The sequence below is a fragment of the Artibeus jamaicensis genome, unplaced genomic scaffold, assembly GCF_021234435.1.
Source record: "Artibeus jamaicensis isolate MK-2021 breed Jamaican fruit bat unplaced genomic scaffold, CSHL_Jam_final scaffold_847, whole genome shotgun sequence".
Classification (NCBI taxonomy): Eukaryota; Metazoa; Chordata; class Mammalia; order Chiroptera; family Phyllostomidae; genus Artibeus; species Artibeus jamaicensis.
Genome location: NW_026522057.1, coordinates 8851852 through 8878936, shown reverse-complemented (window position 1 = coordinate 8878936; position 27085 = coordinate 8851852). Strand labels below are relative to the sequence as shown.

General features: G+C 40.5%; 1 protein-coding gene across 4 annotated transcripts in view; it reads right to left on the bottom strand.

The window, feature by feature from the left end:
* The window catches only part of KIAA0319L (KIAA0319 like), a 95131-nt gene that overhangs the window by 45994 nt on the left and 22052 nt on the right, over positions 1 to 27085 (bottom strand). For all 4 annotated transcript variants that reach the window (XM_053660317.1, XM_053660316.1, XM_053660315.1 and 1 more), the window contains exon 3: positions 13313 to 13842. In XM_053660317.1, the coding sequence (XP_053516292.1) occupies positions 13313 to 13842 (530 nt within the window). The remainder of the gene's footprint in view (positions 1 to 13312; positions 13843 to 27085) is intronic.

The following is a 27085-nucleotide window of genomic DNA, read 5'->3' as shown; positions in this document are numbered from 1 at the left end:
AGGTACATGATGGTACCATATGTGAATAAAGGCAGTTTTGCTGCTTCATTTCCAATTTGCGTTCCTTTCATTCTCTTGCGTTATCACATTGGCTAGGGCCTCAAGAACAATGCTGAGTGACAGTGCTTAGAGCCATTCTTTGTTGTGTAGTTGTCATTTCATTTTCCTTTATATCTTTGACATAGATCCCTTAAGCATATTTTAACAGCTGCTTTAAAGTATTTGCTAAATTAATAGGTGAGTTCACTCAGAATTCATTTTTGTTGATTATTAATTTTTCCCTGAGCATGAGTCACATTTTCCTGATACTTTTTTTGCATATCTCATAACATCTGGTTGAAAACTGGAAATTTTTGATAGTAGATTGTAACAACTCTGGATTCTGTTTTATTTTTCTGAAGGGCTGTTATTTTTAGTAACTTCCCTCTACTTAAACTAGAGAATCTCTCATACATACACACACATGCACACACACACAGTATGTTGTCATTGATGTCTCTGCTCAGCTCTTTTCATTCTTATTTTTATTTCAGCCTGGTTTCCCAGGTATCACCCTGTATCTGCATAGTTTAGCAGTCAGCCAATGATTAGAGGTCAAATACCTGAAGCCCACAAAGCTTCACCCTTTGCCAGTCCTTCTGTGTATTGCTTGAGGAATGCATTCTAAACTTCAGCCAATTCTTAAACCTCCCTTGATTTTTAATTTTTACCAGGCTCTCTTTTGCACATGCAATTAGTTTCTCAGTTAGCTAGGGATATGTGGAGAGTTTATCTCAACCTTTCTATGGCTCTTTTATTTTCAGTCTCTTCTCATTAAGTTTCTGGCAGGCCCTCCACTAACCCAAACAGGCATTGCAACCTCAACCTAGCCAAGCTATGGATTCTCTTCATTCACTCTCAACCAAATTTGCCAATTCTAGTCAGCACAGCTGTAAATTTTACCCTCTGCCCCAAATGAAGTCCACCCCCTCTTGCAGAAAAGTTGCTAGTTTTCATGTCCAGCTGCACACTGGCAAAACTAAATCTCTTTTTATCACAGATAGGATTTTTTTACTTATCACTATTAAATGTCTGAGTTTCAAACAGATTCTTAACTGAGAGCGCATCATATCCATCAGTTCATTCAACTTTAGCACCTGTCTTATCACTAGTACCTTTCCTACAACTGCCACCTTCACCATGAAATTCCATGAGTTTTCTCAATTCAAACATGGGCTTCTTCAGTATTTTGACTTTACTAACAAAGACATGATAGGATGGGTAATCAGATTGGCAAGCCTTTTCTACGTGTTTTCCAATGCTATTTGGAGTCAATTTATGTACAACTTCTTTCAAACAATTTGTCTGCATCTCTGAGGTCATGACTCCCACCATCGTTTTTTGGATTTGGCAAGCCTGTTGATGCTGAGCATAAGAGGTCTTCTGAATCTGATCATTGCACTTTTTAGTAAAACCAACACAGAAAAGACGAAGTAAATAATCATCAGTAGTCTTGACAACATGATCTTCAATTATGGTCTGTTAGTTTTTGATCATGGAGCAAGCACATTTTATCACAGGTAAGGTCTGTGTCATGGAAATTAGGTAACTTTTACCCTGAGCGTTCTCAGTAATTAGCTTGAGTTTTCTAAATGCAACTTCGTCATTCTGCAGATCAACTGGAGGCAGGGGTGTCAAACCCATTTTTATGGGTGGCCACATCAGCCTTGCAGTTGCCTTCAAAGGGCCAAGTGTAAATTTAGGACTGTATAAATGTAACTACTCCTTAACAGTTAGGCAAGAGCTCGGCGCTGCTGCTGGGCAGAAACAAGGTGTTGGGCCAGATTCAGCCCGCGAGCCTTTGTTTGCCACATGTGAGCTCGGCTCACTTCAAAACCACAATCCATGAGACCATCAGATATGATTTTGGCTCCTTGAGACCTTCCTGACTAGTGTTTTTCCAGTATTTCTTATTAGAAAGCTGTGCTTTCACACCATATCCATCTTTTGTAGAAACTGGATCAAACATTTTCTTCTTGGCTTCCTTTTTGCCACCTTTTGTAAGGTGCTAGTTCTTGCTGAATGCCATGATGCTGCTCAGACAGCCAAAAGAAAACTACATTTTCTTGTCACCTGAGCTGGGGTGATGGTGGTCAAGACAGATGGAACAAGCCCTAGGAAGAAGGCTACAAGATAGGCTCCCACTGTACTTGTTCGAAGCATTACCAAGAATAAAGAATACTTTTCAAAGAATAAACACTTCTCAATTTGCTTCCACCTCTATTATATTTCTAGTAGCCAGGAATACCTGTTTTTGACAAGTTTGTCCAGTTTTATACGTTTTTTACAATGAAATAATTATGGCTCCATTGTGATGCCTGAAGTGAAAGTTCTCGTTTCTATTTTCCCATTTGTTTACATTTCTCTTTTGAAATTCCTTAACTGTCCAGCACTAAAACCATTTTCCTTTAGTTCTCTGACAATACTTGGGAGTCTCTGACAACTAACTCAAACACCTGAGCCAACCTGGAGTCAGTTCCTATCCACTGCTTTTTTTCCTGCTGACTATGGGTCACTCTTCCCTGTTCTTCCCAAATAATTTTTGTCTGAATACTAGACATTCTATCTAATACATGTAGTGACTCTAGATTCTACTGTGCTTTCCTTGGGGTTGTTTGGAGTATATTTTTCCTAGTAGGCAAGTAATTTATCTAGATTTAAACTGTAGACTTTGCTTCCCCTGCAATGTGCAGCAACTGATACACTGTGTAATTCTTGCAGCTACTTTACTAGCCTGGTCACCTACAGGTCTTCTTGAGTAATCTGGTGATTGGCCAAAACTTTGACCACAGCTCAGATTTGGGTGGGGCTGCTATCACTGTGTTTCCTTTATTCTGGAGATCACTCCCCAATTTTTCAGTCCTAGACTCCATTCTCTGGACCACAAGTCAGTAAGACTCAGACTTCTGCCCCAAGAGCTGCACGTGGTTGGGGAATGCACTTTGTTACAAAAGCAACAAACACAGAGCTCACCTGGTGCAAGCTCAGTCTTGCACAGTCAGAACTCTGCCTCTCTGATTTCTGTCTGCTTTTTCACCAGGCCCTCTGGAATCTCCCGATGTTTAGAGGTTCAGCCAGGAATTTTAGTAGAGTTTATGGTCAGGTTATGGGTTTCACCTTCTTACTTTCGAAGGCACCTCCCCTTATATTTCCAGGTAATTTTTCTATTCTGAACTCTGTTCTTTGTCACCATAAGAAAGTCAGACTGATTTCTCCACTGCCACTTTCCTTGGCTGTGAGGGCTAGTTAATGCCCCCAGGAAAAAAAATTCAAAAGCTGCAAATTCATAATTCTTATCACATCCAGTTGCTGTTTTTCAAGAGTAAACTCTTCTCTAGCTTCTGCCTGCTTTTGGATCCTTTCCAGTTTCTTTAAATACAATTTTTACATATTTTATAATTATTATGTGTGGGAGAATTCAGGAGACCACTTTATTCTGCCACTGTTACTGAAAATTCCCCCTAAGGGATGGATTTTAAAATATTAAGGAACTATATTTGTGAAGCTGAAATGCATCTGGGGCTTGGTGAAGAGAATTTAACATGACTCCCATGTTTCTAGCTTGAGTGAGGGACTAACTATAGCAGTGTCAAAAACTAAGACAGACTGGCTCTAAGAAAATAACAGGTAGGTTATGTTTCAGACATATTGAATCTGAAGTACCCCTGGGAAATTCAAATAGAGACCCCCGAGTTGGAATCAAGTTCCCAAAGATAGAAGCCAAAGCCATGGGAATAAATGAGTTTACCCATGAAGAACATATGAATAAAGGAAACAGGTTCAAAATACCAATGGGAATACCAATGTTTAAGATGTGAGCAGATGAAATGACCCACAAAACTGACTAAAAAGGAATAATTGGAGAGAAGAAAAAAATAGGAAAGTGTTAATAAGAAAGAAGGGACAATTGCAACCTGTATGAAATAACGCAGGGAGGTTCAATCAGATAAGGACTTTCCATCTGGAAAGGTGTGGGGATCAAGGAGCACAAATTGATCTCCACTACCAAATGAGCTCCATATATATATTTGTTTCTGTTCTGCTGGTATGCTTAGTTTATTTTTTAGATTTAATTGTTAATAGTTGTGAATGTATTGCCATTTTAACATTCATAGTTTTGATCTTTTCTGAAATGTCCCTTTAACATTCCATATAATGATGGCTAGGTGATGATGAATCCTTTAGCTTTGCCTTGTCTGGGAAGCAATTTATCTGCCCTCCAATTCTAAATGATAGCTTTGCTGGACAGAGTAATCTAGGTTGTGGGTCCTTGTTTTTCATCATGTTGAATACTTCTTCCCAGTCCCTTCTAGCCTACAAAGTTTCTTTTGAGAAATCAACTGACAATCTTATGGGAACTGCTTTGTAGATAACTGTTTTTCTCTTGCTGCTTTTAAGATTCTCTTTATCTTTAACCTTTGGTGTTTCAATTATGATGTGTCTTGGTGTGGTCCTCTTGGGTCCATCTTGTTTGGGATTCTCTGTGCTTCCTGGACTTATATGTCTATTTCCTTCACCAAATTAGGGAAGTTTCCTTCATTACTTTCTCAAATAAGTTTTCAATTTCTTGCTTTCTCTTCTCCTTCTGGCACCCCTATGATTCGAATGTTGGTACATTTGAAGTTGTCCCAGAGGTTCTTTAGCCTATCCTTATTATTTGGGGGGGGGGGGATTCTTTTTTCTTCTTACTATTCTGTTTTTTTCTTCCTTATGTTCCCAATCATTGATTTGATTCCCAGCTTCATTCATTCTATTATTTGTTCCCTGTAAATTTTTCTTTATTTCATTTAATGTGACCTTCATTTCTGTCTGGGTCTTTTTCATGCTGTTAAAGTACCCAGAAAGTTCCTCAAGCATCCTGATAACCAGTGTTTTGAACTGGGCATCTGACAGGTTACTTATCTCCATTTTGTTTACTTCTTTTTCTGGAATTTTATTTTGTTCTTTCATTTTGACCATGTTTCTTTGTCTTCTCATTTTGGTAGCCTCCCTGTGTTTGTTTCTGTGTACTAGGTTGAGCTGCTTTTGATTCTCTTAGTAGCATGACCTATTGTAGAAAAGCGTACCATTAAGTTCAATAGGGCAGAGCCTTAGGTAATTGCCAGGGCAGGGCAGCCCATATGAACCTGGTTGACAGAGTTTCTGATACGGTGTCACCACTCTGTGGCTCCACGTAAGGGAGGACTCAGTAAGAAGATAATGCCATTGCCTGGCCTCTGGAGTCCTGTCTGGGAGGAAGCTGTACCCCAGCACTCACTCTGATGCTAGATACTTCAGTTTCTCTCCATATGCCACTAGTGCCCTTCTAGCTGCTGTCCCAGTGCTGGAGCTGAGAAAGAGTGGGTCTGAATAAGCCCTAAGTCCATTGCGGGCCCTTTAAGAGGAGACTCCTGAGAATCCCACAGTTTCTTCCACCACTCCAACCCCTTCTGGTTTTTGTAGCCATAAGTTATGAGGACTTACCTTCCTGACACTGGAATCCTGGGCTGGGTGGTCTGCTGTGGGGTTGGAATCCCTTGCTCCCAAGGCATCCCTCGTGATTTTTAGCTACCACCCATTCTACATCTCCACATCTCCAGTCCTTCTACCCGTCCAGATGAACGTGACTTCTTTAATTCGTTGGTTGTTAAACAACAACCATATAGCTCAACTTTCTGATAATTCTGGGTGAGGGTTGTTTTATAAATTAGTTGTAATTTCTGCTGTGGCTATGCAAGGAGGTGAGCCATGTTTACCTACACCTCCATCTTGACTGGAAGTCCCTGACGATCTATACTACTGTAAAGCAGATCAGAGGTTGCCTAGAGATAAGGACGACAAAGAAAGATTAAAAAGGGACAGAAGGAAACTTCTGAAGTAATGAATATCCTTTTTTGTGGTGATGGTTTTTGGGTATACACATATATCAAAACTAGTCATATTGTATACTTTAAACATGAATTTATATGTCAATTATATTTTAATAAAGCTGTTTTTAAGAAATATGGTGTCCATGGAAGAGTAAACATTCAAGCATGGCTGGAGTGGCAAGTAGAAGAGAGTAACAAAAAAAGCCATTTGTGCAACCAAACATATATTTTTAATGACTATACAACAACATCCATTTTCCCCTTCTTAGACAGAGTACTTCCAATTTTTATTAAGTAAACAGCATGTCATCATCATGTGCAAAGCTCTAAATAAATGACTGCTTTAGAATAGATTCCCAGAAGTAGTAAAAAAAGTATGAATATTTTAAGTAAGGCAGACAGATTTTTAAAGAAACAGCTTCATTTACTATTTATTATTTTTAAAGAAACAGGAAAAGGAGATAAAAAAATGAAATTTTTAGTGGTTTGGGGACACTTGGGTGGAATTTCCTTAGGCACTTGACCAAAGTCATAAAAACTAACCTAATTTTGAGCAAACCATAAGTCATATAACCATGCCCCAGGTGTACACGTGAGCCTTCTTCAAAGAATTTTTATTCAGAATGGTAAAATGTTTCTATTCACATTCCCTTTCTCCATTTCTCATTTCTCATTTCTCTCTCCCTCCTTCCTCTTGCTGCTTCCTCCTTCCTCCTCACCACTATTCTGGGACTACCCTCTACAAATCAAGCAAGCCAGACCCAGTTATTGATGCCATAATTCAAAATGAACAAGAACCCTCTATTACAGGCTATTCTGTTTTGAGTAGGAGACTTCAGAGCTAACATAGGATGCTGATACTTACCTGGATCCTATCATCACAGTCCAGGTACAGACCTTCCTTAGTAAGATACATGCTATCCTGGTGTCTACTTAATATAGAAGAATGATATGTAAAAATTCCATTCTTAGCACATTTTGATTTGAAATACAACTATATTAAAATAAAAACTACTATTGCCACAAACAAAATCCTACTAATGTAAGGAGACAATGCAGCGTCTCCTATATTAGCAAAGCCAGTGGGGTATGAAAGACACATCCCAAGCAAATTCTTAGCAACTAAAGATGCGGCTAAAGAATATGGCAGGATTTATGTTTGTAGTAGTCAGTTACAAAGTTATGTCTTCTCAGGTCTCCCTGACAAAATTAAGACCACGAAAGAAGGGAGAAGGGGGGAATGATGAAAGGAATGTTGTTAACTAAGGATGGCTGCTTTTTGAGACATTTTTACCATGGCTCAAGTTCGGCCAGTTAGCAAGGATCTGTTAATGAATTTACACTAAAATCCTCATCACCTCTTGTTTTGTAAGTTAACTTACAAAGTGATCAACAAACACATTTTCAAATTCATTTCACAGAGTAAAACCAGATACATAGATAAGAGAACCAGAATTGTTAGTAGATTACAGGAAAAAGTGAGCAGCAATGGTGAAAAAAATTAAAGAAAGGCCTTTATAATTTAAGCACTAATACTTTAGAAAAAGGAAAAGTACAGTAGCAAGAATTTCTGCACAATCCTACAGAAGGAAACGGGCTGACCAGGTTTTCCCACCATGCAATAAGCTGCTTGTGTAAGAGTAGAAGGGTGGGGAGGTGGGGTTGGTGAATACAAACACCGACAATACTGGAAGGGCCTAGGTCACTGAAGGGTCAGAAACCCATAGTTTATACATGCCAGAGAGCTGAAGGGGGCCTGGAGCTAAAAAAATTTTTGGTGTTTTCTGCTCAGGTAACTAAGGATGAGAATCTGGAAAAAAAGTAGGCCCTGAGGGATTCCGAATTTGCCAGGAAATAATAACCAGAAGAATAAATAAACCCTGGGCAAAAATTTTATAAGCCTAAAGGACTAAAGGAAAGATTTAAAAACCAAAAGAAAGCAACCAAGCAAAAATCCCTGATAAACAAACCAAAACAAAACAAGTGCAGAGAACTGCTTGGTTATGCAAGGCTCTTCTCCGTTGCTGCCCACACCCCACGCCTGGATTTCCTGGTAAGAGGTAGTTTTGGCCTTATTAAGAGTCAGCACAAGAGTTTTCTTCAGTGAAAAAAGGCTGCAGAGAGCTGTCCAAGGACTTGGCTCATTTATCCACTCAGTCATTTGTTCCACAGAAAGCCACTGCTTGTAGGGGGTTGAAATGCTATAATTATTGACTGTAAACAGGGAGTTGGGTGGTAGAGAGAAGAGGATGTCAGCTTTCCTAAAGTCAAACTTTATATGTAGGGATACCTAATTGGACCTTCATCTCCTGGACTCAAAGAGAATGATCCTTTTGCTTTCACAAAGCAGGACTGGCAGCAATAATTGCCAGTGGCTGAAATGCTTGTACTGCAAATGTTCCAGTACCCAATCAAGACGCCTTCACGATCCTCTTGCTAACAATTCAGAGATTTGTGGCATAGAGCAGATGCAGTAATTAAACTAAGCAGCTTCTCCTTCTTTCAGTTGAGAAAAGGGAATACATTGGTGATATTCCTTTTCACTTTTGGAATTGCAAAAGCTCTACAATACCTTCTCTTGTATACAATATACATACATTTCCCAAAGAATGAAAAATGCTACTCACAACACTAGCCCTGTGCAACTCTGCAGGCATTTCAGGCAAGACAAGAGCAAGTTATGATACACTTTCTTTCCCCACTTTCAATACAGAGTTGCTTGACCTACCTTAGTGAAAACAGTACGAACTAGAAACTAGTGCTGCTAGCCAGCCATCCCTAATTATAAGGAGACGATCTGCCACGTATATATTTCTCTTCCTTTCCTAGTGGATTAAGTAGAAGTTTGAATTCCAAGTCCTCTCCTAAAAGAAATGCCTACCAGTTAACCATTCCGAATGTACAAGGTGATCCTATTACCCTTCCAAAGCCGTCATGGCTTTCTTAAGCACAGCATACAAAGTCGAATACGAATTGCCTGGATCTTCACTTTGCACTTCACTATGCACCATTTTTGAACATTCTTGCAGTTCTCAATGTGTAATGCCAAACTATATAATGCCTCTGTGCAAAAAGCCCACTCCCATTCTTGGATACTTCAAGTTCAATACCCTTCTCTCCCACCAACATCCACCCTTTCTCCATGTTAGACCACAAAATTTGAGATCAGTGAACAAGAAGAAAAAGAACTCCCTGGCCAACACAGGATCTTCCTTCCAGCATACACCTGAAGTCTATGAGGCCTCAGTTTACATTTTCACCATCTTTCAGGAGATTGTCAGGCCTAAATCTGCCATGTTCCTCATTTTACTGATCTATTTCTAATTTTATTGACCATAATTATCCTCTAGTGTGCTGACTGTGCCCATCTCTCCCAACTCTGTGTTCAGGGACTCCATGTTGGTAGTTTGAAATTGGTTATGGCAATAATATTTACACTATGAAACTGGCTAAGTCTACAATTCAGGGCCTGTTTTTATTTTCTAGGGAAAAAAACAGTTGTTAAGCATGTACCACACTAAACTGGTATCCCTATAATCATCTATGCTTCCTCTCCTGTGATACCCAACCTCCTTTTCTTTGAACTGAATTGCCTTGTTATTTCACTCCATGATAAAAAAAGTCGCTTATATGCTCAATCATTTCATGTTTTGTTCCCTATACCTCCTACAGGACAGGCTACATAATTTACAGGATCTGGTACAAAATGAAAATGTAGGATCAACTGTTCAAAAATTACGAAGAATTTCAGGACAATAACCGTAAAGCATGAAACAAAAAACAGGGCCTTTCTAAGCGTGGAGACTTGTGCAACCACACAGGTCACTGGCCCATAAACTGGTCCCTGACTTCTTATTCTAGGATTGGGGATGGGTTGCTATTTTGTCTGCCTCCCTTCCCAATGCTCTTTGCAAACCATTACTCTTCTATCTTCATTGTAAAAACCTCACCTCCTTGGCCATCTTGTTGAACTACAGTTTCAACTGTCACAGCCGTCATCTCCCAACTTACTAGTTACTCCTCCTACTTTACTGATGGCTTTGACATCTGGCTCTCACAATTCCTCTTCACCCCAAGTCCTTGCCTAGTTAAGAGAACAGACTCTGGACAGAATCAGACTGCCTGGGTTCCAGTCTTAATACAACCATGTACTAGCTATGTTACCTTGGCCATGCTCCTTAACCTTTTTTTTCCTGAGCTTCCTCGTTTATAAAATAGAGATGATAACAGCACTTCACAGTATTTGTTACATGGATTAAAAAGAGTTAATACATGCAAAAGATTCAGAATGGTACCTGGCACATAGGAAGTGCTCACTCTGTAAACATTAGCTATTGCTCCTATTATCATCACCATTGTTCAAGTGTATCTCAATGTCTACACGGATAACTCATTTAACATGTTCTCTGAGCTCCCTGTTGTTGAGAAATGTCTTCTCCACTCTACCTCGGCAACCCTCTTCCACAGCTATGCCCTAGATCCTGTGATCACCAGAACTTCTTCACCTCCAAAAACTTAATTTCAAATATCCTCATTACCTCCTATTCTTCCAGGACTCACATTTGCCTGTGCTGTGCCCCATATGTCTGCTTCCTATCAGCAAAAGCTCTGAATATCCAATCTCCTCTATCATATCTCTGTTGGCCCCTCCTATCTTAACTCTTTTCCTATCTTTTTACACTCTCTCTTTCAACCGCTGTCTTGACAACAACCTCAATTTCCATGCCCCAATTTCCTTTCATACAAGATTGGCAAAGTTGCAATCTTGGATGAATCAAACTATCAGCCTTTTCTTGACAGGGCTGCTGAGAGCTTCGAAGACGAAAATCACACAACTCTAAAGCTCAGTACCACTCTTGTAAATTCATGGTCTCCACCGTTAGTGCTGCCTAGAATTCTTCTATTTCTTTACCTAGTCTGCCCTGTCCTACCTTTCTTAATAACTATTTCAGGCCTTTATCACTCTCTCTAAACCTCTGATTTTCCTGCCTCTGCATACCTATCCCCAGTTCAGCTACCTTTGCTTCTTCTCTTGGTAACTCAGACATGAAGATACATATTTCTACCCCACTTCAGAAAAAAAATAAAACAATAACAGAACTACCACAATGTCCTCTACCAAACCTCAAAACCACTTTATCTATACTTATATCCACCCATTCTTCCTTCCTATCACAATGAAGGAGATGTCTTTCCTCTTGCTCAAAGCTAATCCTGTGTTCCACTCTAACGCACCTGTCCTAAAGGGCAATGGTTCTTGAAATATGGCTCCCAGACCAGCAGCATTATCATTCTCCAGGAACCTGTTACAAATGCAAATTCTCAGGCCTTGCACTAGACCTACTATATCACAAATACTTGAGTTGGGGCCCAGAAATGTTTTAACAAGGCGTCCAGGTGATTCTGATGCATATGAAAGTTTGAGAACCACAGCTCTGAGGGATTTGCTGTTTACCCCTTTCCTGTATCTTCAACCTCCATCTTTAAGGCAATGGTTTCCTTGCCTGAAGAGCATCCTATTTGACTGCTCCATGTATCCTCTTGCCCTTCTCCAGTCCATTCACCAGACAGCAACATATCTAAATCATGTCATTCTCTGCTTAAATAAAGACCAATATTTTAAGAAGGCCTCAAGGCTCTGCACATCCCTCAAGCATCTCATCTCCCACCACTAGCTCTCTTGCTCTGTTTGGCTAAAGCAAGTCTCTCTCAACTTCATTTTTTTTTCAACTTCATGATCTTGCCACCTGACAAATTTTGAAATTATTATCCCCTCTAACTGAAATACTCTTGGCCTGTTTCTTTCCCTAACTCCTACTTCTACTTCGAGTCTCAGATTAAATTTTCCGTCTTTAGTAGCCTAACCTTACCCCTGAGTTTTGATTAGGTTCCTACTGGATGCTCTACAGAACCCTGCACTTACCCTCTCACAACCTGCAGCAAACTTATAATTATTTAATTATTATAAGTGTAATGTCTGTTTTCCTTGCAAGAGTGTAAGCTCTATTAGGGGAGAAATCATGTTTATCTTATTTACTATAATATTCCTAGTGCCTAACTTAGTATAGTACCTTGTACTAATAAATGTGCAATCAATATTTGCTGACTAAGTCTTTGCATACCCTGTGCCTGTGTCCAGAATGTTTTTTGCTACCTTTAATCCCTTAGTGAAATCCTACTCATCCTTTGAGAAACAAGTGAAACATCTCTGTAAAATCTTCCTGCGCACAAGTGGATCACTTCCTCTGTGTGATCCTGTTGTGATGTGTACACAACTCTACTAATGCAATAATTATACACTACTGTAAATTTCTATATTCATATCTCAGCTTCCACTAGACTGTAAATAAACTCCCTGAGGGCACAGATCACGCCTTGTTTACTTACATATCTCTAGTGCTTAGAAAAGTACCTGACATTGATGATAAGTGTCTGTAAGTGTTTATGGGCATGTTAAGTCTAAGACTATACCTCTAATATTGCACTAAAAGGTTTTTTTCTTAACATTAAACCTGGGTTCCAATGTTAGGTTTGCTATTTCCAAGCTGCATGATCAAACTGTTTAACCTCTTTAGGCCTCCACTTCCTCACTAGTAAAACAGGGTTAATAACACCTACTTGGAAATATTGCTATGAAAATTAAACAAAATGACATGGTGAAATGATTAGCACACACAGTGCCTGGCATGCAGTACTGCCTCCCCACTCTGGCTTCAACTTGATAGAGACAACCAGGACAAAACAAATACAAAAATAAGTCAGAGCAATCAAGGGAGACTGAGCACAGAGTGAGTCATTCCTTTTAATCATTTGCTCAGGAAGAATAACAATGAAGAAAAATAAGCAGAATAAACTCGCCTGGTGGTATCTCCCTTGGCATACAAAGCTTGGTAAGAAATCACCGGAGAGACAGACCTCTTGGCTAATGGCCACATCTGACTCCCTAGCCCAGCAGGTGAGGTATTAATTTGCGGTACCAACCATGGTTATTTCGAACTGGAATAGAAGCTACCTCCTAAGAAATGTGTTTACTGGAGGAGATGGGGGAGGGGGAGAGGAGAACTTGACTGCAACCACATCAGTCAAGCGTCTTGCAATCTGGCAGAAATCACTGCAGAATTGCTGGTGGAGACTAACACCCCCACGATGGTACTTACCTACAGCCAAGAACCAGCTCTGACTAGAAAATGAGCAGCTTTCTGCTTTTACCAAATAATGGTCAGACTTGTATGGAGTGAACATCACTCAGGTCAAATTACACTTGTTCATCCGGGAAGCCCCCATGAAGATGACAGCAAGTGGCTTTAGACATACACGCCTCAGCCTAGGAGCACTGCCCACAAGCACCAGCTCCATTGCCTAGGTGTGCCAAATGTAAAAGCAGATTTAAGGGATTCTCTGCTCCTTACTCATAATACGCTTACCTCTTCGGAGCCACTGGAATTCAGATGACCTAGTTCCTTGGAGTCATTCACTTCAGAATGCTGTGTCACTGCAGGAGTAACTTTAACTTCATCAGGAGACTCTCTCTTCTGAAGCTTCCTCATTAAGCTCTGCTGGTTACTGGAAGATACAGTGGGTCTGAGTGGAGCACTGAGAGGGCTCTGCCTCCTCTCAGACGCTCTGCTCCAACCTAGCCCCAAAATATGAGGTGCATCATCTTCAGGTGTAAAGCCCAAATCATCTGCAGTTTGGAGTTTTTTTAGAAACACCAGCATGGAATTAGAAGAGTCTGTCCTAAAAGCCTGGCAGCTCTGGGGCCTGCTGCAGTCGGCCTGAATGCACACCCCTTCTAACCACCACAGGGCGTGGCAGGCAGAGTCCTGGCAGCAGGCATCCCAACATGACTGGAGAGAAGGGGTTCCTTCGAGAAGCCGGAGGTGATTTTCTCCCCCAGATCTCAGGCCAACTCCAAACTGTGTCTTCACCTGCTCGCACCTGCTCTCACTGGCATCTAAAAACAAAGAATGAAAATATTTTAAGATGAAACAAAAACAGAGACTACTGTTCTGTAAAGAACCCTGAGCACCAACATGTGAGGCTATTTTGCAGACTGACTTTTAAGAGGGTGGGAAAGCTATCTAGTAAGAGGAACAGAAGAAGCAAAAGAGAGTGTTTTTAGCTCAAGATATTTAATTTGTAGAGTACTGCTCCACCTTCATGGCTGGTTCCCCTCTCAGTGAGTCCCTTCCATGTAGACCTCTTACACAGAACTCTATCCAGTTCATGAAACAGGAAAAAAAAAACCCCACAATCAAAAGAGCTATTCTGGTGGCAGTACAGGGAGGGAAGTGGAGTACAGTCACCTCTAAGGCATTTCTCAGGAACAGTGTGAGGACTACGGGACCAGAAGAGCAGGTAGCTGAACAAGCTTGAGTATTTCCCACACTGAACTGGCAGCGACACAGACAAAATGCTTGATCTTCAGCAGGTTACAGGTTCATCATGTTCTAATCAAATGTTTGACAGAATCAGGTGGTTTTATATATCATAGTGTCAGCCAGACCAGTAGTCAAGCTTAGCAAAAATTTTAATCATGAGAGGGATTCTGCTAGACCTTCTTAATGACAAGCCATGTCATAACAGGAAAAACAGTGACCTACTGTAATTAACCTAGATAACATGGTTCAAAATTCTGGCTAATGTTGCTTATGGAGAAACTTCTGGTCTGTCAAATTACTGCAGGCATGGCATTGACTCTCACTTCTATATTCTTAGATGCATCAAAGTCAAAGCAAGCTCCAAATGAAAGCTGTTATACAGAGTTCATTTTAAGGTCTTAGTTATACAGATGTTTGTAACCTACTACAGTCAGGGTTATATGGGGTCAGAACCAGGGTGAGGCAAAAGAGGTGCTCACTCTCAGCGTCATGAAGTGGAAGGCTGGTTACCCAACCCTTGAGAATGAGTGTCTCCTTAAATTTTGGGCCATATGTGCCTCTTTGTTCACCCTAGCCCTGGCCCTGCAGTTATAACATAAAGTATATTTTAGAATTTCATACAGAAAAGAGGCAGAAGAATCAAACTATTAAGAAGACGGATAATCATGTCGGCATGTATGCATAACTGAAAAAGGGATACAACTAGCTAAAGCCACAAGCTGATAATCATCTAAAGCCAACCCAACTCCCGTGAAATACCTACTTAAATATCCAACAGACTAAATGTGGACACAAGTCAACTGAGAAATAAGAGGAAAATAAAGACAGGCTTCTGGGTCACAGAGCTGAGCCAGAAACTTTAAAAGTTTCTTGAAAAGACAAAGCCAGCCTGTCATTGATCTTTAAAAGAAAAGAGATGCGCTGGCACCAACTTAACACCAGGCAAGGCAGTTGGGATGGCCATAAAAAACAGAACTTCCGTAAGAAAGAAAGAAGAAATAGCAACTAGGAAAAAATGAAGCTACCAAGAGCTACAGAAATACCCTTCATTTCCTCATCCATCTTCCCACACAGCACCTAGTGATATGAATCTTAGTAACAGCTGAGTGCACAGACTTTGTTGAAATCAATAAATTGTTCAGTAACTATTGTGTTACTTTTATATCAACTTTCCATCATTCCACTCAGAAAAATCTTCTTATATTTAACAGTGAAGATGTCAGCCCCAAAGCAAAATACTTCTGAAGAGGTTCAGATAAATAAAAATAACTTGCACTTTTCTGTAAGCCACTATTATATTTCATTTTTTTAAATGTACTGTGACCCCAACTTCTACCCTTAAGGGAGAAATTGCCAGAGAACTTGACCTCCCACTGTGAGCAGCCAGGAAACCAGACCAAATATATGAAACAACTGTTTCTAGACACTGAACCACAGGTAGTCCAGGCCTGTGATCTCAAAGAAAAAGCACACAAACACGGGGTGCCCTACGACCACCTTGGTGCTCCATATAGAAGCGAGCTCCAAACTGTGAATAGGGAAGGAGATCCCAAGCCAAACAGAGAGGTCCTGCTGAGGAAAGGGAGTGCAGGGTGCCTGTGATAGTTAGAATTTTGGAGCAAACTACCAGAAAGGAGAAAGATTTTCAGAGAGAGAACTCCAGATATCTAGGTAATGGACTCCTTCAGTCTTTGACTGAAGACCAACTTATACCAAGTATAGACTGAAAGTACATGAGGGAAATTAGAAAATATTTTGAACCAAATGAAAAATAAAACCAAACACATCAAAATGTATGGGATTCACGTACAGCAATGTTTAGAGGGGCACTTATAGGTTTAAATGCTTATTTTAGAAAAGAAGTCTAAAGTCAATAATCGAGAGAGACATACAGAGAGAATGCCACGTGATGACAGAGGCAGAGATGGAGTGAATCAGCTGCAAGCTACGGGATGCCAAGGATTGACAGTGACCATGCAGAGCTAGGAAGAGTCAAGGAAGTATTCTACCTAGAGTTGCAGAAGACCAACCCTGCCAACACCTTGACTTTGGACTTCCAGCCTCCAGAACTATTACTGGCTTATGCAAGATTCTCTGTCCCTACCTGGGAGAATAGTTCAGGAGACAGATGGCTCCAAGATTTCCAAGAGCCTAGATTTCCAGGGCCCAGTGGCATTTGAGGACGTGGCTATGTCTTTTACTCAGATCGGGTAGAATTGGCTGGATGCTATTCAGGGGCCATGTGTAGGGATATGATGGTAGAAAACTATGGAAATCTGGTGTCTACGAGGATTCTCTCTTCCAAACCAAAATTAATTGCCCAACCAGAGCAAAGGGCACAGCCCTGGGTGAAGGTACAAGAAGTTCTGCCAGGCAACTGTGCAGTCCAGGAGTACTGGTTTGAAACAAAGACGTCAGCCCCAAAGCAAAATACTTCTGAAGGATCTGCTCTAGAAGAGCGAACAAAACCTGTCATGTGTGATATTGGTCTGGATTGGATGGACTGAGGATTTTTCCACAGAGGAAAATCACTATAATGTGGGCAAGTCTTCAAATCTAATTCCTCCTTTATTAGCCATGAGAGAAATACTGGGGAGAAGTCTCATAAATGTAAAGAATGTGGGATAGCCTATATGAGTAGCTCATTTTTTTTAAATCATAAAAGCCATATAACCAAGCAGTCTTATAGATCTATAGAATGTGGGAACTTTCTCAAGGAGCACTCAACAATTACTAATCATCACAGAATTCACTCTACAGAGAAGCCCTATCCAATGAATGGACAAAAGCTTTCAGAAAAAACTGTATCCTTTTAAGTCATCAGAGAACTCACACCAGTCAGAAACTCTGCAGCTGTAAAGACTGTGGGAAAGCCTTTGCTCGAAGGCAGACCTTGATCATTAGGAGAGAATACATAGTGCGGAAAAGTCTTTTTCTTAATTGTTTTTCTTAATTGTTTTGAAGATTTTATTAATTTTTTAGAGAGAGGAAGGGAGGGAGAAAGAGAGAGAGAGAGAAACATCAATTGATTGCCTCTGGAATGCACCCACATGGGGTCCTCGCCTGCAACCCAGGTGCGTGCCCTGACTATGAATCGAACCCACGGCATTTTAATTTGTGGGATGATACCTAACTCACTGAACCACACCAGTCAGGGAGTCAGGGCAGAAAAGCCTTTTAAGTGTATGAATTTGGGAAAGCTTCCAGGGATAATTCAACTGTGTTAGAATATCAGAAAATCTATGATAGTACAATGAATGTGAAAAAGCCTTTAGGAGAAGCTCAAATCTTTTTTTTTCTTTTTCAATTTTAAGATAGCATGGGTTTAATCAGTCTTTCAGTGTGAAATTACTTTGAAAGCTTGTGTGTGTGTGTGTGTGTGTGTGTGTGTGTGTGTATGTGTTTTAACTGAATATAATGGCCTCCAGTGGCACTGGGAATGTAAGGAAAAACTCTTGTAAATTTTGAGAAATGAGCTAAGGATGTAGCACTAAGATACTGCAGCTCAGATCTCAAGATTCTTATACAGACACTCCTAGGGGAAAAGATGTGTTTAATGAGACACAAGTGGAAAGAGGCAGGACTCTGCAAACCCAAAGGTCATCAGTTCGATTCCCAGTCAGAGTCAGGCCCCCATTGGGGGTACATGTGAGAGGCAAGCACACACTGATGTTTCTCTCCCTCTCCTTCTCTATCCCTTCCCCTCTCTCTAAAAATAAATACCAAAATCTTTAAAAAAGAAAGGAAAGAAAGAGGCAGGATTGATTCAAAAATACCAAAACCCCCACACATCCTAAAGAATACAGATGGGTAGGTGGACGGGGTTGGGGGCAGGAGCTCTTTCATCAGGTCCCTTAGGAAGAGCTCAACTCTCAATAGCATTGAAGAATGTAGAGAGGAGACAAGCCCTACCACTATAGTAAATGTGGAAAATCTTTCAGGTATACAGCCTTTGCTGGGCATCAGAAAACTCACAGTGGAAATGAACTCTATTAGTGCAATGACCATGGGGAAGCCTTTATGAAGAGCTGAATTCTTATTGGACATCGGAGAATTCATACTGGACAAAAACCCCATCACTGTAAGAAATGTGGGAAAGCCTTCAGGTAAGGCTCAAGACTTGCTGAACATCAAAGAATCCATACTAGGACTTCTGCCAAGATGGAGGCGTAGGTGGAAACACTGTACCTTATCACACAACCAAGTTTAAAAACAACAAAGTTTAAGCAACAAAAACACAGCCAAACCACAGAAAATTGAACTAAACGAAAGTCTAACAACGAGCCTTTCAGCCAGACCGGTAAGAGGGGCGAAGCCAGCAGTGGAGTGGGGTCAGGCAGGAAAGATTTGACCGACTCAGGTGAAACCCAGGTGCGCAGGCAGCCATGGCTGGATCCCAGGTGTGGAGTAACAACGGGCAGACCCACTGAGGGCTGACCACAGTCACACATTCACGCGCAGATAAACCGGCAAAGGAGCGAGCAGTGACACAGACCAAGCAGGCCCCAGCAGTGGAAAGCAGCAGAGGGGGTCGCCATTGCCCCTCTTTGACCCCGCCCCCACATACGTCATAACCCAGCAACCTGGGTGGCCCCGCCCTGGTGAACACTTAGGGCTCCACTCCTCATATGTAACAGGTGCGAACAGACCAAAACATGGCTCAAGAAGAACTCGAAGCCCCAGAGCCCATAACTCTAAGCAACCAAGAAGTAGCCAAACTTTCAGATGCACAGTTCAAAACACTGGTGATCAGGATGCTCACAGAACTGGTTGATTTTTGTCACAAATTAGAGGAACATATGAAGGCTAAACTAATTGAAATGAAGGGGAATGCATAGGAAACCAATAGTGATGGAAAGGAAACTGGGACTCAAATCAAGGGAGTGGATGAGAATGAAGAAAAAAATGACCAAACAGAAAAGAATGAAGAAACAAGAATTCAAAAAAATGAGGAGAGGCTTAGGAACCTTCAGGACATCTTTAAATGTTCCAACATCCGAATTATAGGGGTACCAGAAGGGGGAAAGGAACAGCCACCAGTGGAAAACTTATCTGAACAAATAATAAAGGAGAACTTCCCCAATCTGGCAAAGGAAATAGACTTCCAGGAAATCCAGGAAGCTCAGAGAGTCCCAAAGAACTTGGACCCAAGAAGGAACACACCAAGGAACATCATAATTACATTAGCCAAGATTAAAATGAAGGAGAGAATCCTAGAAGCAGCAAGAGAGAAGGGGGCAGTCACCTACAAAGGAGTTCCCATCAGACTGTCAGTGGATTTCTCAAAAGAGACCTTACAGGCAAGAAGGGGCTGGAAAGAAGTATTCTAAGTCATGAAAACCAAAGATAGAACCAAGATTGCTCTATTCAGCAAAGCTTTCATTTAGAATGGAAGGACAGATAAAGTGCTTCTCAGATAAGATCAAATTCAAGGAGTTAATCATCACCAAGCCCTTATTATATGAAATGTTAAAGGGACTTACCTAAGAAAAAGAAGATAAAAAAGATGAACAGTGAAAGGACAGTAAACTCACAGTTATTAAGAACCACACCTAAAACAAAAGAAAACTAAGAGGACAACTAGATCAGGAGTGAACCATAGAAATGAAGATCCCATGGAGGGTTAGCAACAGGGGAGTGGGAGGAGGAGAAGGTACAGAAAATAAGTGGCATATATGGTAGGCAGAAAATAGATAGAGGGGAGGGCAAGAATAGTAGGGGAAATATAGAATCTAAAGAACCTGAGACACGTGCTCATAAACTAAAGGGGGGGAATGGTGGGGGAAGGGGTGTGCAGGGTGGAGGGGAATGAAGGAGGGAATAGAATAACTATAATGGCATAATCAATAAAATATATTTAAAAATAAATAAATAAATGAATAAAGAAAAAAAAAAGAATCCATACTAGAAGAAAACCTTATGAATGTAACTGATGTGAGAAGATGTTTTCCCAAAGTTTGGCTCTTAAACAACATAAGAAATTCAGAACAAAGGAAGGGCTATTCATTGAAGTTAGTGTGGTAAAATATAGAGAAGTAGTTTATTCTTTCTGGGCATCAAAGAGGAGACATTAAATAAATTACATGTTTATCAAAAATATTCTGTGTCCCTCTATCTTGGAGAATGTCTCACTCTTTAGGATTTCATTGTAGTATAATTTGTACTGGTGAAAATTTGAAGAACCTCAATGTCTATCAATATAGAAATAGTTACTACAGAATAGTATATGCTATTAAAAACATGTTGTGTTCTATATACAGAGTGAGGCAAAAGTAGGTATATAGCTGTGAATACACAAAACACAGTTTATTCTTGCACTGTTATTTGTTAATCATTGTATTATTTTCTATATGAACTGTAAACGTACTTTTGCCCTACCATGTATAGCCATAGAAACATCCCACAATGCCTTATTAAATTAAAAGAGTAAATTGCAGAAAAGCTATATATTATGATCTTATTTGTTTATACATATATATTATATGCATTCAAAAGATCTGGAAAAATAAAAACCAAACTTTAACAGCAAAAATTTAAAAAATCAATAATCTATGCTTCTATCATAAAAGCTATAAGAATAAATTATACCCAAAATAAGTAGAGAAAGGAAAAGATAGAGATTAAAGTAATCACTAAAACAGGAAGCAAACAAAGAACAGACAAAATCAAAGAAACAAAAATCTGGTTGTTGGAAAGATCAGCGAAACTGATAAAGCCCTAGACAGACTGATGACAGGAAAAAAAGAGAGTAGTCATAAATTAACAGTATCAGGAATGAAAGGATATCACTACTGATTCTGTAAACCAGGGGCAGCAAACTATGGCCCATCTGCAATTGTCCATATGCTGCCTATTATTGTAAATAAAGTTTTATTGAAACATTGTCACACTGATTTATTTATGCATTGTTTATGGCTGCTTTTGCTCTAAGATGGCAGAGTTAAGTAGCTGTAACTGAGTTATCTGAAGGCTGGCAAAACATAAAATATTTACTATCTGGCCCTTTAAGAAAGTTTGCCAACCCCTGGTCTAAGAATATACTTTTAAGATTTCATTTATTTATTTTTAGAGAGATGGGGAGGAAGAAAGAGAGGGAGAAAAACTTCAATGTGTGGTTGCCTCTAGTGAGGCCCCTACTGGGGACCTGACCTGACCTGACCTGGCCCACAACCCAGGCATGTGCCCAAACTAGGAATAGAACCAGAGACCTTTCGGTTTGCAGGCCAGACCTCAATCCATTGAGCCACACCAGCTAGGGCTATTTTGATTTCTATAGAGATGCAAATGATTTCTTTCTGCTATAAAAGAGAACCTCTAAGGTTTCATTAATAAGGCATCCTCATTTCCCACCTAGATATTATCCTTATCTCCTTATTCGTTCATCCATTCTACACACATTACTGAGCATCTGTTTCATGCTAAACATTACCTTGATGGAGCTCATAACTTGGAAGAGGAAGACGGAGATTAAATAGACATAATAATAAATGTAGGACTGCAAACTAATCTAAGTGCTCTGAAGAAAAAAATTTGGCCTTTATAGAATAAAGGCAGCTAAATTTGGAATTTACTCAACAGATATATTATCATGCATAATATCAAAAATAGTCACTGTATATTGTGAGACAAAATAAATATTGGGAGTAACTAATACATCCATTACTAGAGAACTGGTTAAATAAATTAAGGAAGATCCATGCAGTTACTAGAATAAGACCATTCTGTAGCATTCTAATATGGAATGATATCCAGGATACACTATGTTGAAAAAGAAAGACACAGCACAGTGTATATAATGTGCTACAATTTGCGTTGGGGAAAAAAGGATTAAAGTGTTTATGTATATTATGCATAGACTATTTTTGGAAGAATATTCAAGAGATTGACATGGCCAGCCTTAGGAGGGGAAACTAGGAAGCTGGGAGACTAAAGAGACTTATTTGTTCACTAAGTATCTTTTTATACCTCTGAATCTGTATAATGTACAATGTATTATGTTTTGAAACATAAATTTTTAAAATTTAAATAAAGATTTTTTTATGGATTCCCAGGGCTCTTAGAATAAACACCAAGAGCCTTAACCTAAAGAGATCTTGTATGATCTGGACCCAGCCTACTTTTCTGGCCCCATCTTGTATGATGCTTTCCCTCCCTCACTAAATTCCAACCCAGCAGTCAGTCCTCTTTCATTCCTTAATTGGACCATGCTCCCTCTCTGCACATGCTGTCCCCTCTGTGTGGAACTCTTTTTGCCTCCCTTCTTTACCCAATTAACTCCTCGGTATGAGGTCTCAGTTCAGCCATAATTTCCTCAAAGAAACCTCCATGCTAAGTTAGGTCTCTCTCCTATATACTCTGTGGGCCCTGTTGCCTCTTTCCTTCAAAGCAAGTATAATACATAAAAGTTACACTTCTTTGTATAATCATTTGCTCAGTCTTTCCCCTGCTCACAACACTGTAAGCTCCAGGATGACAGGACAATGTCTGTTTTGTTTTGTTTTTAATTTCACCCCTGTGTCTCTGATTCTTGTGTTACGGCTTGACACACTACACTGTAGGTGCTCAAAAAATCTTTCTGAATGAAGGTACAAATAAATGCATCTATGCATATGCATGAAGTATTAAAAGAATAAACAGATATTCCCATTTTATTCTTGCAGCTGTCTCGCAGTTCGGAGACCAGGACACCAAAATGAGTGCAAAAAAAGTCTTCTAAAAAACAGAAGAGCATTTTTGACTTTTCAAAAATCCTTACGCGAGGATATTTTTTAATAGATCATAGAGAGAGGGCAAGGGGGAGAGGGAGGGAGGGAGGGAGGGAGAGGGAGAGAGAGAGAGAGAGAGAGAGAGAGAGGAGGCCACACTGACCTCCTCTCCGCCACCGCCCCCTCGCCCACTACATGCCAGATCAAACCTGCAACCTGGTATGTGCCCTGACCAAAACTCAATCCACAACCTTTTGGTGTACAGGACAATACTCTAACCAACTGAGCTACCTGGCAAGGACAAGAGCGTTTTTGAAAAATACATAGCCAGAAAAGGTGATCCAAACCAGTTGTTGAAAGAAAGCTACTGCTTTTGATTCAAAATGAGTTTCCCAGTTTACTAAAAGGTCTAAGCATCCTAGAGGACCTGTTTAAAGAACTGGACAAGAATGAAGACCGAGGAGTTAGTTTAGAAGAATTCCAGAGGTTACTGAAAAAAAAAAAAAAAAATCCCAGGGAGAGAAGAAACAAAATGGTATCTTTTTGTTCATCAAGAGAAGAGTACCTGGGAAATGTCCATATTCTACATGGAGTCCCCAATGTCTGTTTAATTCCTTCCTATTATAATGGTCTGGCAGTGATATCCTGTTATTGCTAATAAAGAAATTCTTAGACATGCAACAACAACACCAAAGAATGAACAGCCAGGTATCACCCAGGTCAGTCATACTGAAGACATCCTGACTGATGACAAGACAGAGAGATGAGGCCCATCTGCCATCATAAACAAGGAGGGTGAATGACAGTTGGTAGATGAGTAATGGTTAGTGGTACAAAACTCAAAGAGCAGGAGTTTTTACATGAAAGTGGAGGAGTAATGTTCAAGAAGTGACAGTGAGGAGTAATAAGGACATCACATCCACCTCCAAACTCATACATACATGGAATGAGCAACTGCTGCCTGCAGGCTGGAAGAGAAAAAGTGTCTTTCTTCAAGAAAAAGCCAGGTCTCAGAACATTCCTCTCTCTCAAGTCTTCACTAACAAGTCTGAGTATAAAGGGGATTTAGTAACGCCACAGATCCTTGTCAGGTGAAAGTGTTGGGAAGGGGGAAGGTGGTAAGTGAGAGTGAGCTGGAAAGCACAGCTACACCGCAATGTCAAATCAGACGCACACGAATCATAATGGTTAAGGCACTTTACAGAGACAAAAAAGAAGAGGATGGAAAAATATAATGAGGAATTGATGACAGGATTGCTGCTTATCCATCTTTGACATAAAATGGTGAAAGTTTTGAGGGAAATCACAATCATGTCTTAACAATGGTTTTCAGGGAACAGATTTAGAATTAGGGGAAATGGTCAATGGGATTTATGGGGATTACAAGGTGGAAGGGAAGGTAACAAAAAATTCTAATTCCCTGGCTTGTTGCTAATAGCGCTGGATAAATCCTGGTCTTTGAACGAGGAGATGAAGCAGGGAGCTACAAGCCTGGTTTGTCCTGCACAAGCCTTCTTTTGCTTCCACAGCTCCCTGCGGAAGTCTACACAAACAGCTAGTAGTATAAAAGGAATGTTTCATAACCCAAACACTCCCTGCGTTATGAGGTGACCTGGAAGCCTCAGTTGGAGATCTCACCCATGACTCTAGCTGGAGAGAACACGCTCAATGAGGAAAATAAAACCAGGGGGATTCATAAGGATGTTCCAGACTCTCCCACTTCACTTGTACCACTTTTTAAAAAATTTTTAAAAGATTTTATTTGTTTACTTTCAGAGAGAGGGGAAGAGAAGGAGAGAAACATCAATGTGAGAAAGATACATCAATTGATTGCCTCTCACATGACCAACTGGGGACCTGACCTGCAGCCCAGGCATATGCCCAGGCTGGGAATCGAACTGGCAACCTTTCAGTCCACAGGCTGGCATGCAACCCACTGAGCCACACCTGCCAGGGCTCACTTGTACCTCTTGATTGCTATATTGTTCAAAATTATTACTAGCCCTGACCAGTGTCGCTCAGTTGGTTGGGTCCAATTCCTAGTCAGGGTGCATGCCTGGGTTGCAGGTCCAGTCCCTGGTCGAGGAGTAAACATAAGACAGGCAACCAATCGATGTTCCTCTCTCACACAGATGCTTCTCTCCTTCTTTCTTCCCTGCTTCCCCTCTCTAAAAAATAAATTATTTTTAAAATTATTACTGAAATTTAGTTACAGTTAAGATCTTAAATTCATGTGAATCTTATCTGACAATTTTAATCCTTTGTCTCAGCCCAAGGGAATACAGCCTGAGAGGACAAACGGTCAGGAGCACTTAGTGGCCAGGTGTAAAAGACCTGTGAGTTCTGGGGGGGGGGGGGGGGGGGGATTAGCTGTCAATAATGCTGCTAAGAAAATTAATCCCAAGAGCTGACAATAAGGGAAGGTACTGTGATGTCTTGTTTCACATGTTGTTAGTGGGACCTTACCTGAGTTATTTTTTATTAACTATTACTTAATGTTTGCTCCAGTACCTGCTCAATAATAAAAATATGGGAGGGAAACAGTTCTTTTTCATTCATTCAGTGGATCATAGTTCTTCCTTTTAGATGGTTAAAAGATGGTTAACCATCTTAAGTAGTTAAAAGACATGAAGACAAGAGTTCTAGTTTCAGCTCTAGATTAAGCCCACCTACTAGTACTTTTTAACCTTGGAACAGTAATTTAACCTCTCCAAGATTTAATTTCCATTGCTTTCATTGTTGTTACTCTTGAGAAAAGAGTTCACCAGAGGAGGAAGCAGGGAGTCATTCGTAGAGTCAATATTGGATTCTAGATGTAACTAGGATAACGGGTAAGATGAAAATAAGCTCCAATTTTAGATCGGTTCCTCTCCCTGGCCACGCCACCATAGCCCGGATCTGTTCCCAGAGCATAAGAAAAAGCAATATTAAATCCTTAAAAAAGGGGGCCCTAGGTTAAAAACCCTGAGGAAAAGTCTGGAACTCACTGTTGGCAGGAGAATGCACAATAGAAAGCTTAGGTTGAGAATAGGGGACAGAGCCATTCCCTTTCCTTTTAAAATCATGGCCAAGCAGAAACTATAGTGAGACAGGACAATAAGAAGCTAGGAAAGCCCAGGCTGGTTGTAGCTCAGTGGATCCAGTGTGGGCCTACGAACCAAAGGATCGCAGTTCAATTCCCAGTCAAGGAACATGCCTGGGTTGCAGGCCAGTTCCCGGCAGGGGATACAAGAGAGGCAACCACACATTGCTATTTCTCTCCTTCTCTCCTTCCCTTCCCCTCTAAAGATAAATAAATATAATTTTTTTTAAGTTTAAAAAATTTATAAAATGAAGCTAGGAAAATTCCTTGACAAGTGGAATTTGGGAAAGCGAAACATCTGAACACAAAAGCTGAGTAATCTGCAGCCAGATAGGAAAGGTCACTTCCCTAGAGAGAACATCTAGGCCTCAGTTGTACTTCAGCTCCAGGACTAGAAAAGCAGCCAAAGCGAACCTGGTGCACCCACCAGGACCAACTGCAATGACTAATGACCCCCTGGCACTGACCAATCAGCAGAGAACATGAGACCACATCCCTAAAAGTGCACACTTTGAAAACTGATGAATATTCTGCTGAAACCCTCCCTCCCCTGACACCTCCCCTAAGATTCTCACCTGCAGGGGAGAGATAAAAGCCTCAAAACAAAAAAACCCTGCCTGGGCTGGGGAGCAGCCGGAACCATTCCCTTTCTCCTCTTCTTTCCTGTCCCGAGAAATACTCTAACCTTATGAGTATCCCTGCGAATGTCTGTCCTATAAGTCAGCCTCCAGCCTTTGTCACAAACCAGAAGCTCCAGACCACCTATATGGCCACCAGCTGTACAGACAACATCATCACCAAGGAATAACCATGAGCCAACAAAGGTGACTACTATGCTCTTCACTCAGCTTTTATTAATGCAGTTTCAATCTCATTCGGTAACAACTGATCAATAGTGATGACACTCAAAAACAATCAGTAACACTATTACACTAGAGAACTGGGAATAACAAACCCAGGTCCCAACACTCCAGATTAGGCCCAGGTCTGGGAGGCAGCTGGGCAGGCAACAAGCAAGAGTCAGAGAGA